At 34.5% G+C, this 19,286-nt stretch overlaps 1 protein-coding gene across 1 annotated transcript in view; it reads right to left on the reverse strand.

The window, feature by feature from the left end:
* Window positions 1-16,623, reverse strand: part of LOC136821321 (probable E3 ubiquitin-protein ligase HERC4) — a 63,212-nt gene extending 46,589 nt beyond the window's left edge. The window contains exons 1-10 of the mRNA XM_067077557.1: window positions 16,461-16,623; window positions 15,255-15,398; window positions 14,637-14,796; window positions 13,923-14,002; window positions 13,016-13,205; window positions 12,248-12,279; window positions 6,610-6,707; window positions 5,704-5,787; window positions 2,194-2,571; window positions 1,191-1,318 (exon numbers count right to left, since the gene is read on the reverse strand). Coding sequence (XP_066933658.1) covers window positions 1,191-1,318; window positions 2,194-2,571; window positions 5,704-5,787; window positions 6,610-6,707; window positions 12,248-12,279; window positions 13,016-13,205; window positions 13,923-14,002; window positions 14,637-14,796; window positions 15,255-15,398; window positions 16,461-16,581 — 1,415 coding nt within the window. The 5' untranslated portion in view covers window positions 16,582-16,623. The remainder of the gene's footprint in view (window positions 1-1,190; window positions 1,319-2,193; window positions 2,572-5,703; window positions 5,788-6,609; window positions 6,708-12,247; window positions 12,280-13,015; window positions 13,206-13,922; window positions 14,003-14,636; window positions 14,797-15,254; window positions 15,399-16,460) is intronic.
* Between the last annotated feature and the right edge of the window lie 2,663 nt (window positions 16,624-19,286).

Consider the following 19,286-nt stretch of genomic DNA (forward strand, 5'->3'; position numbering starts at 1 on the left):
TGTATCTTCAACAAAGTGGTTGTTATGGTTTTTGTACATTATAAAAAATAGTATTCATTGCTTTGCTCCCATAACCCTAATTAATTAATATAACCTAAAGGCTCAAAGTGACTTATAGAACACAATGTTGACGTAAAAGAGTTGAAGTGATTCCGTCGTGTCTGTAAAGTCCTATATTATCGCATTCGAAAGTTTTGTTTTATACTATTTTATATTATTTAGATTCTAGGACTATTGCTCCTGGAGAATAGCCTCAAGAGAGTAAGGACTACGTAACATATTTAATCGCATGCTGGGTTATTTTTTCTTATTTGGCACGCCCTCAAAGAGAGCAATTAATCGTTAATTGCATCCTGTAGAGAGCAATTAATCGTTAATCACTCGTACAATTCGAAAATTGCACTCATGATTTTTTTGTTTCGAATTTTCCTCGTCCTTTCGGACTCGGAAAATTAATAACAAAAAAATCACTCGTACAATTATATTCGAATTGCACTCGTTATCATGTGATTACATATACTTATCAATTTAATTATGTACAATGTTTTATCTAAGCGTATGTTAATTTACTATTACTTTTATTCATCTCAAATGAATTCTCACTTTCCTATTACCGCCATCACCGTAGGATGGATAAATGGATAAAATTTCTCATTCCCGGGGAAACTTCCATATTACCCAGTTTATGTATCGGAGGATATCGAGGGAATGATACAAAACAAAGTCGATAGTTAATGTACTGCTCTATATCGCCTTTGCTCACCTAAACGGACGACGGTATCTTGGTGTTTTTACCGTCGTCGAGCAAAGTGGACGGTGATTTCGGCCCCATGTCAGCTTTTCTTTTTTTTTATACCGTCCTCCTCGATTTATCTCGAATACATAAACTCGCTATTGCCTCTTTAACAACGAAAAAAGACTATCGTTCTGGGTAGGTACATCAGCATCACCTAGACTTTAAGTCTCGTGGTGGTTACGTGTTGTCTACGCATTTGTACGCTGCAAAAAACTTGTTCTTGCCGGTATACCCGAAAGAAGAACAGCGGAAAGATTCCGGGAAATGAGCCAGAAATATTTCTCCTGATTTATAAGGGGTAAGAAAAAATGAGTAGCATAGTTTCTACCACCCCCCCCCCTAAATTTAGGAAATGACCCTCTAGAAACTAAGAGCAGGGAAAAATTAAACATACCTTGATTTTTCGTCGAATGTCGCATTAGTTGTTTGCCAACGTTCTACCATTTGATTGGCCTTTTGCTTGGTGAGATGACATAAGCATGACCTTTCTATTAGATGGTTCAGTGTTGGCAGACGTGGTTTCTAAGGTTACCAAAAGAAAGATGTGATTATTTAGTGTGTGAAAGCCGATATCGATATTTGGTTTTTGACCTGTAGGACATAATGTCCATAGGCGAAGCGAGATACCCTGCAAAATTTATGAGGGAGTGCAGACGTTTATGACATATTCATTATCATTTGATAAGACAAAGACAAGAATTACAGTGTCGTAAAAACCGCTCTCATCCATAAATTTTGCAACTCGCTACGCCTATGATGTCATCTAATAAAAGCCAAGTTTGACAATTCGAACTACTAGCGGTACACTGACACCCAAACTAAGCAGAAGAATATATAGATAAACATTTTAGATATCTCGAAATAGAAGGACGAGTGGGCTTTTCCAAAAATAGTCCGTGCCCCCCTGTTGAGGATATCGGATATCCAGGGGGGTTAACGATTTTTGTTCAAAAGTGGATATCCAGGAGGTTAAATATCTACAAGGGAGCGGATATCCAGGGGGTAAAGTGTCTTTTAAGTAAAAAACACGATATCCAGGGGTAAGCATCTTTATAAGAGAGGATTTCCAGGGGGTTGAGCATATTTTTAAGAGTGGATATTACTAAGTCTTTACTAATAAAGTAGGATATCCAGGGGTTCGATACTTCGAAAAATCAATATCCTCAACAGTGGGGGTAAAGTTTTATTCTGGAAAAACCCGGGATTATACATAGGGGATTCTTCATAACTCGAACACAGACGAGAGATTTGTTCAAATTATGGAAATATCCTCGTTTATAAGGTATTGTTAACGGTAAGGAACCGGAAAACAATCGAGTTATAGAGGTTTGAGTTATGGAGATTCTATTGTACCGCACATTAAGATGCATCTGTGATATATAGCCTAGTATACCTACCTCTATTAAAGGACAAGTGACAATGAAAGTGCTCAGCCCGCCAGCTATAACTTCCATAAAAGTATTATCAAAAGTATTCGCAGATCCAATCTCCACATGGTTTTGTGCAATGTTTTCAAAGAAATTTTCTAGTTCGGTAAAATACACATCATCCTTTTGTCCTACGGTGGATGAGATATTGAGAAAGTCTGTTTTACTGAAATTCCTCCAAAAAGATTTGATTTTCATTGGACTGTTTTGTTTGTTAAAATGTCCGAGACCGAGTTGTCCCTTAACGTTGAGACCAAACGCATATAGCGAGCCGTTTGTTATCGAATAGCACAATGTGTGTTTGCGTCCACAGGATATGTTCGTTATGGATGAACCAAGTTCAACTACCTAGAATAGGGAAAAGTTAGATCGATAAATATTTCAGGTCGGCAAAATGTTGTTATTGTTTCAGTGCTTTTGTCAGCAAAGGGAAACTTTACCTAAAATGAGAAAAAATAATTCAGAGACTGGTTAAATTAATGTAGCCCGGTTTTTATTGTGCTTTCATCCTATTTGATTCAAAAAATTTTACTAGTGCCACTGGCATAATACAAGATCGCCCGATTTTTCGGTTCATTGACGGTAGCTGGTAGGTCTCGACCTAGGAGGGCCGCAACTCGAATGCCGCCCTCTTTTTTGGCCCCACCCAAATTAGAAAATCTAGGCGAGATTGTCATTTATTCTTAGTTGGGGCGTTGTTACGGTGTGATGGCACCTAATGGGTGTAAGGCTCATGTTAAAACTGTCCCTTTTCTGATCCCATTGATCCCTTACTAAGAAAGGTACACACCAGTTCGAAACCTTTAAGGCCGGTCTAAGGCGCGTGCTGCAGTCGGTTGTGTTGATTTGGAGAAAAAGATATTGTCATAAAAAAGTAGCGCGGGCATTCCGATATGTGCCATCCATTAGGGTGAACCAAACAGAAACACCAAAAAACAATAGATCCGTATTTAACCCCAAGCTTTTTTGAGTTTTGCAGCCCAGTGGGGGTTACAATCTACCACCTTCGATTATTTTTAATCTAGAAGAGACTTTGTCATAAAAATTGGTGCAAATGTTCTCTATCGTAACATAAACGTCCAAGAAAAAGAAAAAAATAATGGCGTCATCCAAAAAGCTATGACGTAATCATAAAATTTCCAACTGTCAGAAAAAAATTCAATATGGTTGAAAAAAAAGTCGCTCACAGTCGAACCAAGAAAAATATTAAGATTCTTTTTGAAGATTCTGAAAAATAAAACATGGTTCTTAAACATAATTGCTGGTTTTATGTCATGTTTCACAATAAGGTCATATAAAAACTGATCTAGACGACCTATGACCCTAAAATTCTGCACAAGTAATCTTAAAGGTTTTGAGTGAGTGTTCCCGTTTCATATCAGACACATATTTCATATCAGGACAGTGTCTACCTATTGTTATATTGTGCTGATATAAACAAAAAAATGCTTTTCTTTTCCTCTTTCTGACCAATCTTGCTCCACATCCGTGTCAATTCAATGTGAAAAAGCTTGTAAATTAAAATTGATGAATAAGCAAACGATATCACTCTTATTTAAAAACAAAACCTTTCATAAGATTCTATCAAAAGTCAGAAGGTTTCAAATACCGGGTGCGCCACAAAAAAGTTTCTCTCTTTAAAACTAATTTTCTCGAAATCTAAAAGTTTTAATCGAACCATTCCTATTTCATTAGAAAGAAGAAAGATAAACTTAAATTTTGATGGGTCATTTATTAAATTCGATTCATCAGATCAAAAGTTATGCTCAATTGAATGAAAAAGTTATTTTCAGAAAGTGCTCGAAAACGTTGAAAATCGAGCTATCAAATTTTTATTTTAAAATTGGCAATCGCCATAGCCTTTACATTATTAAGAGCATTTTTCCGTAACTAAACACTTAAATTTTGAAACTGAAGGGTCGAAAGGGTTTGAAATCTTCATCAGAATCATTTTAATTTACTTTTACCGAAATTTTCCTCAGATCTTTGGTTCTAGACTGGATAAAGTCGATGTAGGGCTGGGTGTACCTCAAAACCCATATCTGATGTATTTTATGAATTTTTGCCAGATTTCTTTGCCTTTTTCGACGAATTTTCTTCCATTTGTTATAATCCAACCTTCCTTTATATAACAAAAGGTCATTTAGACAGCTAATTATTATTTTTGATTACTGAACGTATCATGTAATTATGCTTCTGTTTAATTTGATAGGTCCATTTTAACGTTTTTGAGCACTTTCAGAAACTAACTTTTTGATTTAAGTGATTCTAACCATAGTGAATTTTCCATAATTGCCGTGTTTAAAATGTGTTTTCTGACTAACGTAACCAACAAAACTATGGCATGTTATACATTTTCTGTTAGACAAACTATTCCTGAATCTGAAAATTCAAAAATTGCATTGAAAAAATTTGATGAAGAAGAAAATGAAGACTTTTGCGAGGAAAAGTATTTCAACTTTGAAGAGCTTAGTTTCGGCGAAGAAAAAACATTTTGAAAATTTTTTCGCAGTAGATGGTGTATCTTTCACCGAACAATAAAAATTTTTGCGGAAAATTTTTGTAAATGCTTCTTTTGTCTCGAAATCTTCAAAATAGTGGTTTTTCATCAATTTTTCATCTGGATTTTTGCTTAAAAAAACATTCATAACTATTGACAAATCTTTTTAGAAAAATTTTCCGCAAAATTTAAAATAGTTCAATTCTTTGCGGACAGTGTAAAGAAATTTTGAAACAGAAAAGTTAATTACCCATTAAAACTAAGCACTTTTTGTAAAAGAGGGTGATGCAACATATTATTAGCATCTTTTTAAAGTTCATAACGTCATTTTTGCAATTAAATTCTTAATTACTCTTAAGGGATTCGATTAAAAAGCAATTTATAAAGGCAATTCTTTGTTAAAAGTGTTAAGGAACCTGAAATATAACTTTTATGTTCAAATACCAAAACCAATTTTTGGACTATGGTGAGAGCCCTTAATTGAGCATAACTTTTGATCTACTGAATCAAATTTAATAAATGACCCCTCAAAATTTAAGTTTATCCTTCTTCTTTCCGATGAAATAAGAATGGTTCTTTTAAAAATGTTATATTTCGAGAAAATTAGTTTTAAAGAGAGAAACTTTTTTGTGGCGCACCCGGTAGTTTCAAAAATTTCAAAAAGAGCAGCACCAGCGTGGTAGATTTTACCCCCCCCCCCCCTTTGGGGTTAATAGGGTTAAGGTGAACAAAAATTTTCCTTGCATTCTATCTTTCTGTCAAAAATCAGTAAAAACAAACGAAACGATTTTGCTTATTTTTAGGCAGTTTTTGGTCCAAATTTGATCGAAAGATTTCTTTTTGAAAAATTTCACGCATTACCATTTCGCAGAAATAAATTTGAAAAATAAAAACAAATGAACCGATACCGAAAAAAGATGCGTATAAACGGACGAACGAATCGAAGTACAAAAATGACGAACAAAACGAAAAGAGCTCACCATTTTCGGAATATGTTCATCACTGAATGAGTTATGACCAAGTTGACCGGACGAACCACATCCAAAGGTGAAAATATTTCCAGTCTGAAAAAAAAAAATCTTTCGTACATCGGGAAAAACAAATGTTTAGTTCTACATACTACAATCTAACAATTCAGCTAAAATTCTTTGATTTTCTCAAATTAGAAGTCTTTACAGATTCTACACAACATTTTCAAAAAAAAGAAGACCCTAAACTATATTCAGGTCAGAGAGGTTCGAGTTCATATATATCTTATAAAACACTAGATAGATCTGCTCTCTATTTCCCAAGCAGTAGCAGGTGAAGCACAAAATAATGCGCCATCTTTGCTGAAAGTAGGTCATAATAGGTCACAGTTCGATACCGGCAATTTGTTCAACCAAGAAAAACAAGCTAGATGCTGAATGGATGAAAATTGAAACATGCTTGATGGTGGGCATTGCTATTAATAATGTTTTTGAATGAAAAAACAACCAATTATAAGGAAAAAGTTCACAGTTCGAGTTCACTCCGTCACATTTTGGGTATTGCCATTTTGCATCATTGTGCCAAAAATCAGAAAAAACTAATGAGCCAATCCTGAGAAAAGCTGGTAACAGACGGACGGACGAACGAACAGACGAACGAACGAACGGACGGACATCGGTTAATTTATAGGACCTCCGAGGTAGGTCCAAAAAAAACTGAATGGCGCGAAGCGAAGAGGCCAAAGATAGGCTTGTTAATCAAATTGGTCTACTTATCAAAGATGGCAGATTATTTTGATTCCAATAGGGACGGAATAGCTCTATCTAGTGTTTTATATAAGATATCTGTGTTCGAGTTACGAAGTTACTTAAAAAATTCTGTTGTTGATTCTGCTTTGTAATGTAAATAGTACTTACAGAACTGAGTAGAACAGAATGCTCTTCACCACAAGCAATATAACGAACTGACTGGCCCTGTGGTAAGGATAATTTCACCTTCGTTGGGTAGCATTTGTCTGAAATATAAATAAAAAAAAAAAAAATAAGTCGAGTAGAAAATGAATATCTTTTTATTGATTGAGCTGTATTTTCAGAGAAGAGAGAAGAGAAGTGAAGTGAACCCTCCGAATCATCCTGCTAACCCTGCGCTCGCAACACGACAGAGTTATTACCGAGTTTATGTATGTGTGTTTTTCTGCGACGGAGACGGTAAGGTTCTGATTTCACTAGATCCTAACCAGCTGAGGACGACGGTAAATCAGCACTTTTACAGTCCTCGTTTTTGCGGGTCAGAAGTGCGGGTTATTCCAAATTTCTTTAGTCACTCTACCGTCCTCAAAAGTGCAAATACATAAACTCGCTATTGGTTTATAGACGACGATACTCGAACTACACGGGAGGACAAACATCTTCGTAGGTGTTGAACCTTTGAGTATCATCACCATACCACATGCAATGCCTGACATACTCCTCATACTATTTTACCAGAGTGATGGTACCCAGTTCCCCTCACAAAACATGGGTCGACCCGGGCGAAGGTACATTCGCCTAGCCAAGTGAATCATAGCACCGAGTGAGAATCGAACCCTGTAATTAACCCTTTTATTTCGGATTTTTTTTAAATTGTCCGCGAAAGATTGAACTACAGTTGATGCTCTCTAATTCGATCTTCAAGGGGAATTGAATTTTTATCGAATTAGAGAGCATCAACTGTATCTATTTTTTTTTTGGAAAAATTTTCTAAATCGATGTTTCTCTTTTTGTGCAAAAAATTGGGATGAAAAATTGATCAAAAGCCACTATTTTCAAGATTTTGAGACGAAGAAGCATTTACAAAAATTTTCCGAAAATCTATTGTTAGTTTGGTTAAAGATACACCATCTAGTGCAAAAATGTTTTCAAAATCTTTTTTGTTCGCCGAAAAAAAGCTCTTCAAAGTTAAAATACTTGTCTTCGCAAATGTCTTCATTTTCTTCTTCATCAAATTTTTTCAATGTATAACATGTCATAGTTTTGTTGGTTACATCATGATTCATGGTTACATAAGTCAGAAAACACATTTTAAACACGGCAATTATGAAAAATTCTCTTAAAAACAAAACCTTTAAAAGCGTTATATTTCATGTTTTAAATAGAATATTATATTTTAAAAGAGAATAATTTAAGATCGAGATCAAAATAATTAAAATACTATCCGGCGGTGTAAATTCTGTTTAAAGGTTTTCTGTATTTTAAATTAATTTACCAATTCTTCTTTTGCATCAGTAGATACTTTTCAAAAAAGGTTTTTCTTTCATAGTGTCCCAAGAAAGATAATTGCTTTCTTAAAGAGTTACAATGAAATTCAAAGTGCTTCTAATTTGCTGGCCAATTCAACACACTCGTAATAAAAAGTACATTTTTGAAAATTGGGGTACAGTAGATGTTTCTCCTGTGCCTTTGAGATGGATAAATTAAACTTCGTTCGTTTTGCTTTTTCGTTTTCAAACTTCAATTTTAATTTCTTTTTTATTGACTGAAATTTTTTGATTTGGAGGGGGGGGCTATAGAGTGTACTAAAGTGTACTGAATAGTACACGAGTTAAGTTCAAGATCGCCGGAAAATGCATTGAAAATGAACTCGATATCCATTTCAGTCACTGACCTTCATAAACCCTAGACCAAGCTTATACCCGCCATCCTGGAACTGAGTTTATTGTAGTGTTGAAATTTTACCTGACGACAAACGCCGCTACATCACTAGTGTACAAGCAAAAGTAGATCTAGCGCTCTTTATGCGGCTACCACATAAAAAAGGTCCGATTAAAAGGTATCGATTGGTCGAGATTGAGAAGTTGCCTCCAGGGTCTATACATGAAGCTCAATGGCCCCAGTCTATGGTTGATGCTCCTTTTCTTTGAAACTTTTCCAGAACAAGAACTACGCCAACCCCTATGTTTCATTTGAAAGTTAAAGTGATGATTCAAAAAACATTTCTACAAATATTTTTTAGCATAAGCTTTTCGTTTTATCAAACATTATCAGTGCATGTACAAAAAATTCAGTAATTTTAAGAACATTGATGTATATAGTAATTTTTTTATCAAAAATCGGACTCGGTCATGTTTTGGGCATTGCTAATACGCATCTTTGTGCAAGCAATTAGAAAAAAACTAATGATGAAATCTCGAGAAAAGCTATGGTAACAGACGAACGGACGAACATCGGTTAATTTTTAAAGGACCTCCGAGGTAGGTCCAAAAATGAGTTTTTAGCATTATTTTTACTGTTCCACTTTTTTGACACACTGTAAGTCAAGATTAGTTTTCCATGTGACGTTAGTATTTTCATCGGAACAAATGAGATGAAATTTGAGATTCTGTCATAAAGGTAAAAAAATAACTTTTCATTTGTTGGTCAATCAATAGGGTTAATTATCACTGCACAAATATCAAATTTTCAATATACAAATTTCATAATAATAAAGTTTATTCCGAAAAAGCTGGTAGTCCGCCCGCTCTCGAGGGGAAAAGGACATCTCTAAAAGTAAGACCACGTTGAAAAGATAATTTCGAGTGAATTTTTGTATCGATCTTTTGTAAAAATGTAAAAAAAAGACAATGAAAACGGGACAAAATTTTTCAAATTTCAACTTCGCTGATTTTCAAAAAAGAATTTCTATAATATCTCTATAATATCTATTATAATATCTCTTTTAGATCATAAGTTTAGTACTCCAAAAAAATAAAAATGCGCAACAAATTGCTAAAAATGACCGCAAGCTATTGAGAGTCGATCATTATATTATTTTGTGAAGTTTATAACCAATTCCTGAAGCCGTATTCAAGTTTTGTTCTAGCACTAGCATTTTTGAGACTTTTTTAACTGAATATCAATCGATTATCATGATTAGATAGATACTTTTAGACAGTCTTTCGATTGTTTTCACGGGGTCCACAGCCAGCCGGCTCGGCTATCTATGAACTGAACGGAACATTGGAAGGAGCGGGGATTCGAACTGCGAATCTCTGGTTTGAGACATAGCTCCTATTGTTATTACCAAGATATTTGACAGCGAATCAACGTATATCCTCAAACGATGGATGACAGTTTCAAGCCCCGGTTGCCGATATTATGTATTATCGTTTTGCTACATTTCTTCATTATGTTTTTGATATATAAACGAAAATTATCACAAAACAGATATCATTTGATCAAAATTTTGACCATCTTAGATGCCAGCTATGTTATTAGCTCCATCTTTGTTTTCACCTTAGTTTATGGTCACGTTCGCAACGTTTTGTTATTAAAAATCATCTCCTCTACGACCTATTCCATCGGGTTGGTTTCCTATTTTGTTATTGTACTATTAACATTGGATAGATATGTAGCAATCAAATATTGTTTAAGATATGGTGAATTGGTGACAAAGAGGAGACTAAATGTGACCATTACAGTATTTTCGTGCATCATATTGACAGGCATGTTTTTATTAATTCACTACACTAATGTCCTTTTCACCGAGCATGTCATAACCACCATTGGTGCAATATCCCTTAAACTTACTTTCCAATCCATTAGTTGTGGATTCATTTTACTGTTCGGAGTTTTGGTTGGAAGATTACGACAATAAAGTATTTCTGCTGCGAATAACTTGACAGTAAAATTAGCCAATGGAGGAGACAATAAAAACAGGAAGATTACCTTTCTTAAATCAACAAAAAGAAGCATCAAAGATATCTTTATCCTCAATTTATGGACAGTTTTGTTTACTTTACCGAATATCATCGTTAATTGTGTAATGATCGCGTCCAAGAAAGACCTTCGTAGATACGAAGGAATCACATTGGCTCTGTATGTTTTATCGAACCCCTTTGTGTATTTGTTGACACAAACTGAACTAAGAATGGCCTTGAAACAACTTGTGAAAAGAAGGAAAACTGGTAATAGTACTACTACTGACAATTTAACAAAAGCAACTGAACTACAAGTCTAATAACTACATTGGAACATTAGATCAGAGGAACGTTGTAGAAGACCAAGATCCGAAAGTATAATTTAAGGAATGAATGAAATAATATACGAACGAATGAATGAATAATATACGAATGAGTGAATGCAATAATATACGAATGAATGAAATAATATACAAATGAATGAATGAAATAATATACGAATGAATGGAATAATATACGAATGAATAATATAATATACGGATGAATGAAATAATATACGAATGAATGGAATAATATACGAATAAAGGAAATAATATACGAATGAATGAAATAATATACGAATGAATGAAATAATATACGTTTCCTTTTCATACCTTTTCATAACCCTCTAATTGTAGATGGCGAGTGAAACGTTAAAATTAAACTCCATCATTAATTCATAATCGGTAAATCAAAACTGGCAGAGTTTGCTTCAGCTTTTTGTTTTCTAACGATAAAAATTTATTGTGGTAGTCAGTTTCCTAAAATGGGACAAAAATGTCCCAACTATGGGGGACAAACTATTGGCCACTGCAAACCCTACAAACCCTACAAACCCTATAAAAAACCATATTTACAAATCTTTGCTCACGAATTTGAAGGGTTTGCAGCGTTTGAAGGAGATTCAAACACGGTACCTCTTGAGCTACTTTGTTTGCAGATATCACAGGAGCTGCAGCTGAATTTCAACCTTTTCTCAGCAAAAAGAAATGATGTGCAAATCTTTGGGACATTCAAACCCTACATACCCTACGGAAAATTTACAAAATCTGCCATATTAGTTTTTATTCTTTGGTTTAATATTACTAAGATTAAAAACCGCTATTTGTTAGCAATATCAAAAAAAGATGACTGACCAAGGGTAAACCATGTGATACCTTCTCTTTATTATCACAGCGGGCGGACCAATTTTTAGCTATCCTTGAGTCGGCGTTCGTTACGGCGGAGAAAAGAAATCATGTAGGCAATCAACAAATTTCAATCTACAAACGCTGCAGATTTGCAAATCTTTGGACAAAGTTGCAGGAGTTGAATATCCTGTAGATGTTATAGCAGATGAAGGTGACCAATAGTTTGGACCCTATGTACATCCATTGCTCTACTCCCAAAAAAACCGTTATAAAAATCCACCATTGTAATGTCCTAAAACATAAGTCACTTTTACTGATTGGATGCAAGTGATTTTTGGTAGAAACAATCATTGAAATCACATGGTTCTGTGAAATCATTGCATGGTGATAAATTCAAACAATACTCAATGCAATCTGACGTACCAGGACGTACCAAAACAAAATGAAGCCATTCGATTGGCCAATTTCTAGACTTATGTCATTTCTGAACTATAGAATAATAACCACATCTCGTTTCAGAACAATACGGTAGTTTAAGACAATGTTCGCACGTAGCGATTCCGTTTCGCTCCGAAACGTGAAGCCATTCTAGAAGTGACGTAAAACCTGAATGTAACCAATAGAACGGCTGCATTTCGTTTCGAAGCAAAACGGAATTATTACGTGCGAACATGGTCTAAAAAACACAACAAACAAGAAAAAGAAGATCAGAAAACAAAATATGTGACAAACCTTCAACGTTGCCCAAACCAAGCTGACCATAACTAAAGAAAGTAAAAAATTGAAGAACAAATTTACTGAAGCATGAAAATCATTTTTTGAACTTTATTTTCAAATCTTTGTAAAAAAAGACTTTCTTGCTTTATTATGAGATCTGAACTTTAGACCATGTTCAGACGCCAACCATGGTGGCGCCTCCTTAGACACTTACTATTTGGCCCCTTTGGCCCCTCCACTTTCAAAATTGATTCGCCGGCCCTGTTTAAACAAATATTATAAGACTTTTTTTTTTTAAAGAGTGGTTTGGGGCTCTAGAGAATGCCCTTGAAAGCAGAACATAAATCTTCCATTATCATCCAATTTTAGTATAAAGCCCGCCACAGTAATTTTTCCCTTTCGGTCAGAAAATAGAATCAAAGGTTCTTGTTGTCAACCGTCTGACACAGAAAAAGTTTGCACAACAACAAGATTCCAATGTGTGCTCTAAGGTGTTCAAAGCAAGGTTTTCGCCTAAGATAGAAAATGGATTTTACACAGCAATTTAGAACATAAGTAAGTCTGCGACCGCAGTCGGAGGCGACCCGAAGGCTCCTCTTTCGATAGCTGTCTACCCGAAGGTAGGGAGGGCGCCACTCTTTCTCCCTGGATTGCTCCACTTACCCTTGATCCTTCTCTTAATTGGGGTTGAACCCACAACCTTGCGCTTTAGAACATAATTCTTGAAATTTTGGTGAATTATGCAGAATTTTGAGACGAAATAACTTTTAACACTACACATACCTGTTTTTACCCCATGCAAAGACTAAGCCAGACACAGTCAATGCAAAGGAATGGAAACCACCTGTTGCTATGTGAACGATCGGACAGCCTTGCAATACGGTTATCAATTGAGGTTTGGTTTCTTTCTTGGATTTCTTACCGAAACCAAGTTGTCCGAATTCGTTGTTCCCCCAACCGTATAGTTGACCGTCTAAATAAGAAAATTGGCAAGATTTTTTAAAATAGGGTAGATGGTATTTTTTTCGTAACGAAAAGGGGGTATAGTTCATTTTCTAGATTAGTACTAGGAGGTCTAATGATGAGAAAGATATTGAGGCCTTTTAGGCATCAAGAACGGTTTTCTCGAGTTCTTTTTTATGATATAGAAAGAAAGTGCCTTTTAAGCGTTTCCTATGTTGAAAAAGCAGATATAAAAAAATTTGTGCTTGCACGTCGCAGGAGAGGAAGAAAGTTGTTATTCCTTTTCTTTAAAAATGCTGTGGTGTAAGCAAAGTGGTATTAAACGATGTCCTTTAAAAGTAACACTATTGCTTTTTTCTCTTTTTAGAGCTTCTAGAACAATTATCAATCAAGAAGTCATCTTTCTATACACTTCAAGAGTAAAATTTACTTTCTTTTTTGCTAGCCATAAATCAGGTCTCCTACTCTTGATTTAGCTAATTTTTTTATGAATTTATAACAGTTTTTATAATGCAAATTTAGGACATTTTTGGGTGTAAAATTTATGACAATTAATGGCATTTTAACCAAATTGGTGAAAATTTGTAAAAATTTAGGAATTTATGACAAATGGGATGATTAAGGCTGATAAAGTCTTTGAAAATGTATAATATGACAAGAATTTCAGTACAAGTAAACCAATCAGACCGAATAAAAAAAAACGAATAAAGACGAAAAAAGGACAGACCTGAACAGAGTGCCAGGCAATGATCTTTACCACACGATATGAGTGTTACTTCATGATTGATCGAAATCTTCTCCACAAGTCTGAAAAAAATTACAAATTTTAATGGAATTAGTGCATTGTTCCTGGAATTTTTATGTCTGTTCTTAGATTTTAACCACATGCACTTTATATTTTTTACGACTACGGTCTGGTAGATGGAAATGGATTTAGAATTCACTTGCATCTCAAAACTACTTAGAGCAAAGGAGGGCTGGAATAAGAATCTTGTGTGGAATTTATTGAAAAGATATTACAATTAGACAGAAGAATGAATTAGCTGAAATTATTCGTATAATCTTATGTTAGGATCCAGCCCAGGCTAAATTTTGCATGTAATACATACTTCGAGCAAAGATTTTTGCATTTTTGCGTAACTTTTAACCATTGCAGGGGGGGGGTGGTTGGCAATTTACAGGTAAAATTATCGAAAATTTGGCATTCTTAGGTTTAGTTGCCAAATTTTATAATGGTGATATTTTTAGCATATTCTATTTTTAGCATATAATTTTTAAACCAAATTCATCATGAATATTCTTATAAAGTATATTCTTATAAAAAAACGTGTACAAGAAGCACAATGGCTATCATTACAACCCTAAATGCGCTTTTAAATTGAAGTTTGATTTTATTGAATTGAGAATTCTTGTGAGCATACAAAAACAAAAATTCACATACAAGGGTTTGACATAAGATTCATTTTCAGAACCAACTCCAAGTTGACCATTAATGTTGGATCCAAAAGAAAACACTTGTCCTTTTTCACTCAACAATAATGTGTGAGATGAACCACAAGCTGCACTGACTATTTGTTCAGAATCAAGGTAAGGAATTTGTGCTGAAAGAAGATAATATTTATAAAAAACTTTAAAATTGAAAGAAAAATAACTTGTTATAATACTGTAAGTTGTTGTAAGGTGCAATATTGATGCAGTGCAGTGTGTATTATAGATGATTTTTTAAGGCAAATTCAATGTTATTATCAATTGATATAATCCTACAATTATTGTACACTATATTGCCTGAAGATTGCAAAAGTGAGATAATTGCTCTTTATATTATTGATTTATGCGAAGCTCAACACTTAGTGTTTTGAGCACTCTGGTGACATCAGAAGTCTATGCTCGCTTACTCGAGCCGCACTGATGAGTTCTGGGAAGGACGAAACAGGTGTCTGCGGATAGATGTATTATTGATTTATAAATGAGTGTATTTATTAAAAATAAAAAAATTTTTTACTTAAAAATTAGAGCCAAAACTAAAGCAAGCAACGTTTAAACTATTTAAATGGTTTACCAATAGTGTTCTCATCACCAAGTCTCCCAAGCTGACCAAATTCATTTGAACCACATGAAAATGCTTTCTTATCTTCAGTTATTATTATGGTGTGAGCCCAACCACAAGCCACCTTCCACGCCCTCTGTGAAATGTCAAATTGAGCTAAAAATTCCACAAATAATATTAAAATAGAAGATAGAAAAAAATAAAATAAAATAATAGGATACCTGCAACTGTAAAAGGTTTTTGTAAATTATGTGGATTGTCTTCTGTATATATCAAATTCTATTTCCTTTTTTTATAGACACCCTGTACATATACTGTTTCACACAAAGGTCATCATCAAGATTACTAGTAGTAGAGGGACCAACCTTACCTTTAGGACCCATAGCATCTTGAGACTCAACCGCATGTGATTGGTTCGAAAGTAGAAAGGATCTTGAAACTTTTTTGAGAGGGGGCCCGCAAATAAGGCCTGGCAAAAGTTTTTATGGTAAAAAAACTGACGTTGTAGGCAAGACTCGGTCTCCTAACCCCTGGAAAAATGAGTAAAAAAAATTGATGGTTTTTGTATAAAACGAAAATGATTGAGACTGTCAGATAGAGCATGAAATTCTAAGCAAAAAAGTATACTACAACAAGTCATGTACTCAAATATATAAAGAAATACAGGCTTTTGAAGTTCAAAATTCTGTCAGTCAGAGTATGATTGACATCAGATTTCACTGGATTTCAAACTTTTGTTTGTGTTGAGTATAAGACTTGTTGTAGTATACTTTTTTGCTCAGAATTTCATGTTCTATGTGATGACCGTATCAAATATTTTCGTTAAATTCGACTTTGAAAATTCGTCAAATTTTTACTCATTTTGGGGACTAGGAATTTTTTTTATGACGTCAGTTTTTTGGCTGTAAAAACTTTCGCCAAGCCTAATTCGCAAGACCCCACTCAAAAAATTTAAAAACCCATCTACTTTCAAACCAATCACATGCAGTTGAGTCCCACAAAAGATGCTATGGCCTAAGGGTTAGCCCTGTACTTTAGCTGGTGGATAAGTTATTTCAATTCAATTTATGTAACATGTCTTATAAAAAAAAATAATGGATAACAAAATGAAGCTAGAAAAACATAACAATTAACATAAAGGTTTTCTATCACCTATCTTGAATTTTGTGCAGTAAATCCAAGCTTAAATAAGCTTCCTATAAATCAACTAACACTTACTTTGTGTTGGCGTTGTTCGATTATTATCATCAAGATCAACATCATTCATTAGATTTTGGTGGGAATCTCTTTGTAGCGCAAGCTGACCACAAGAATCATCACCCCAACTATACAAACCCATGGTGTTATTTATTTATATTTCTTTTGTATAATTTGAAATTCTGAAATGCAATATTAGTGAATTTAAACTTCTGAATCATTTATTCAACTATAATCAAATTAGAAGATTTTTGCTGTTTTTTTCCCTAAATATGTAACTCCCAAAGCGATTTTAAAGTACCTGAAAATGGGACCGCCGGTAAAAATTTACAAAAAGGTCGCTGCAAGTCTAGTTAATTCAGCTGCAACTGCAAAGCGCCTGGTCTGATCCCAAACCGGCTCCAATCGCCTGGTCGACATCCTTTTACAACAATTTTGTTGATGTAATCATTACTAAAAATCACTAACTAGTACCATGGACCCGTCTAACGAATGGCCTGGACTGATCTAACGAATGGTCAGGACCAGTCTAACGAGTGTCTAGAAGCAGCCAGGACAGTTAGAGATGGCATTTCTAAAAGGTCTGGAGGCGGATCTAAAACAAAAATTTGACTGCTTCTAGACCGCTCGTAATAACGAACCAAGGTCGGTCTGAATTTCAGGTACTTTAAATCACTTGGGAAGTCACATATGTTAACCCACTGTCAATTTAGCTATGAGTGTGTTACTATTTAAACTCGAATGAGATAAAGCGGAATATTAAGCCAGAAAAGGAAATCAAGCAACTTGATTATTCTTTTCAGTCTTTCAATAAAAATGTAATATTATACTTCTCGTAATAAAAATTCAAAATGTATCTATAAAAATAAAATCTAAGATCGCAAAAACGATGATGATTGGACTCTTGGAATCTTTTGTATCAGAAAAAAAAGGCTAGAAAATATTACAATCCAAATTTAATTTGAATAACAATAAGTTTTTCTCCCACTACCCAATATGTGTGCTTGTCTGCTTCCATTTTCTTAGATTTGGAAAAATAGATAAAAGCTGAATATGAAATGATAGTAAAACTCGAAATCTAGAAAAGTCTATAAAAACTGTGAATATAAAATCTATCATTCAACAGTAATTGCAGTGGGAATAGATTTCTTGTTTACTGTATAGGCTAAAAATGTATTCCAGAACAATGCAACACAATTCACCACAAGAACACGATGGCTTAGTGGAACAAAATAAAAGTTGACCAGCTGAACCCAGGGCCAAATGTAATAATTCACTTGCAGTGCGCCAGGGTAATTATTTATCAAATTTTCTTTCATGTCTGTCATAGATTTTCCACTTAAGGCATCACTGATACAGAAAAAAGAGGCGATAAAGGGTGGTGCCCATAATAATTGATCACACAACATTTTCTTTATTGCAAGAGTCTGTGCTGCACCGGTAACATATTTTTCTAGAACTCCATACCAAACACGTAGACCAGGGCCAATAAAACAACTTCCCATGACAAAAAATTTAAATGTTCTTTGGTAATCATGTTTACGAGTTTTCTCTACAAATTGCTGTGCAAGGACGTCTCCAGAAGCACACAAAACCCCTAAAATAAATAGAAAGTAAACAGAAATAAGCCTTCCAACTAAATAAGTTATAAAAAAAAAAGATTCCTTAAATCCAGTTCACAACATAATAGTTGAAAAATTGTACAAATCAAACCATTTTCCATGTCTTTTTAGCGTCCAGTTATCAGACGCTGCCTTTCAAGAATCGTTATGAAAAAATAGAAGAAAAAGTGCCCTTTTTGACCCCTAGCGGACACTGCTCTGCTTTTTAAAATTTGGCCTGCAAATTTACATGACTAGACAAACTTTTTCTTTTTGAGAATAATAGGTGAATATGAAACTACTTACCAGTCGAAATAACAGTTGTTTTCCATGGATGTGCCACTAGCAGACGATTATAAAAATTCAAAAGTCTTTTTGCCATAATCTTTCTTAAAACTAATTGAAAAATTGGAACCAGAAAGTCAAAAAATATTTAATTGCGAAATGCATAAAATACAAATGGGAGGCATCTTTTGTCGTTCAAGTCAGAGATTGAGCAGAACTTGTAATCTCAAATCTGTTAATACCAAACATATAAACATCTGGAAGGGATATCTTTGACAAGAGGGTCCTCGTTGTTTAATTCCCTCCAGAAGTATAAGAGACATACTCTAAAGACCTCTTCAAAAAACATTTAGACATCTTCCTAGCAACTGTACCAGACAAGCCACTGCTTGCCAACCATGTCCATCTTAAGCAATGTGACTCAAATACATAGTTGGAAATGCCCAATCATCAAACTTTACAAGTTGGATGAGCTGTTCAATGCAAAATCAGAAAATAGGTAAACATAGTAGGTACAAGAATTACGATCTAGGTTTATCAGGAATTTAGATCAATAAGACAAATGGACAGGTGTTTTGCAAGTTCCGAGATCAGAAATTAGACAAGACTAAAAGACGGGGGCAAAAATTGATTTTTGCATTTTTGAAATAAGAAAATATCATAGAGTGCAGAGGGGTTAAAGCCCCCCCCCCCCTGAAGGTTCAGCACCCCCCCCCCAGAGATTTAGCCCCCACCAAAATTCGAAATAGACAGCCCCCCTACCAAAATACACAAAAAACAAAAAATGTTAGAATGGAAAAAATTTCAAACAATGCAAGGTCTTCATTTTGCATGTCCACACAAGAGAAAGAGATACCAAATGTGTAATGTCTTCTTTTGAAATTCTAATCAACAAACGTCAATAGTACGACTTCATTATTACACCCGGGGGGAGGGGAGGCACTCAAGGTAAATGGCCTAC

This window comes from Clytia hemisphaerica, unplaced genomic scaffold (genome assembly GCF_902728285.1).
Source record: "Clytia hemisphaerica strain Z4C2 unplaced genomic scaffold, Clytia hemisphaerica genome assembly, whole genome shotgun sequence".
Lineage (NCBI taxonomy): Eukaryota > Metazoa > Cnidaria > Hydrozoa > Leptothecata > Clytiidae > Clytia > Clytia hemisphaerica.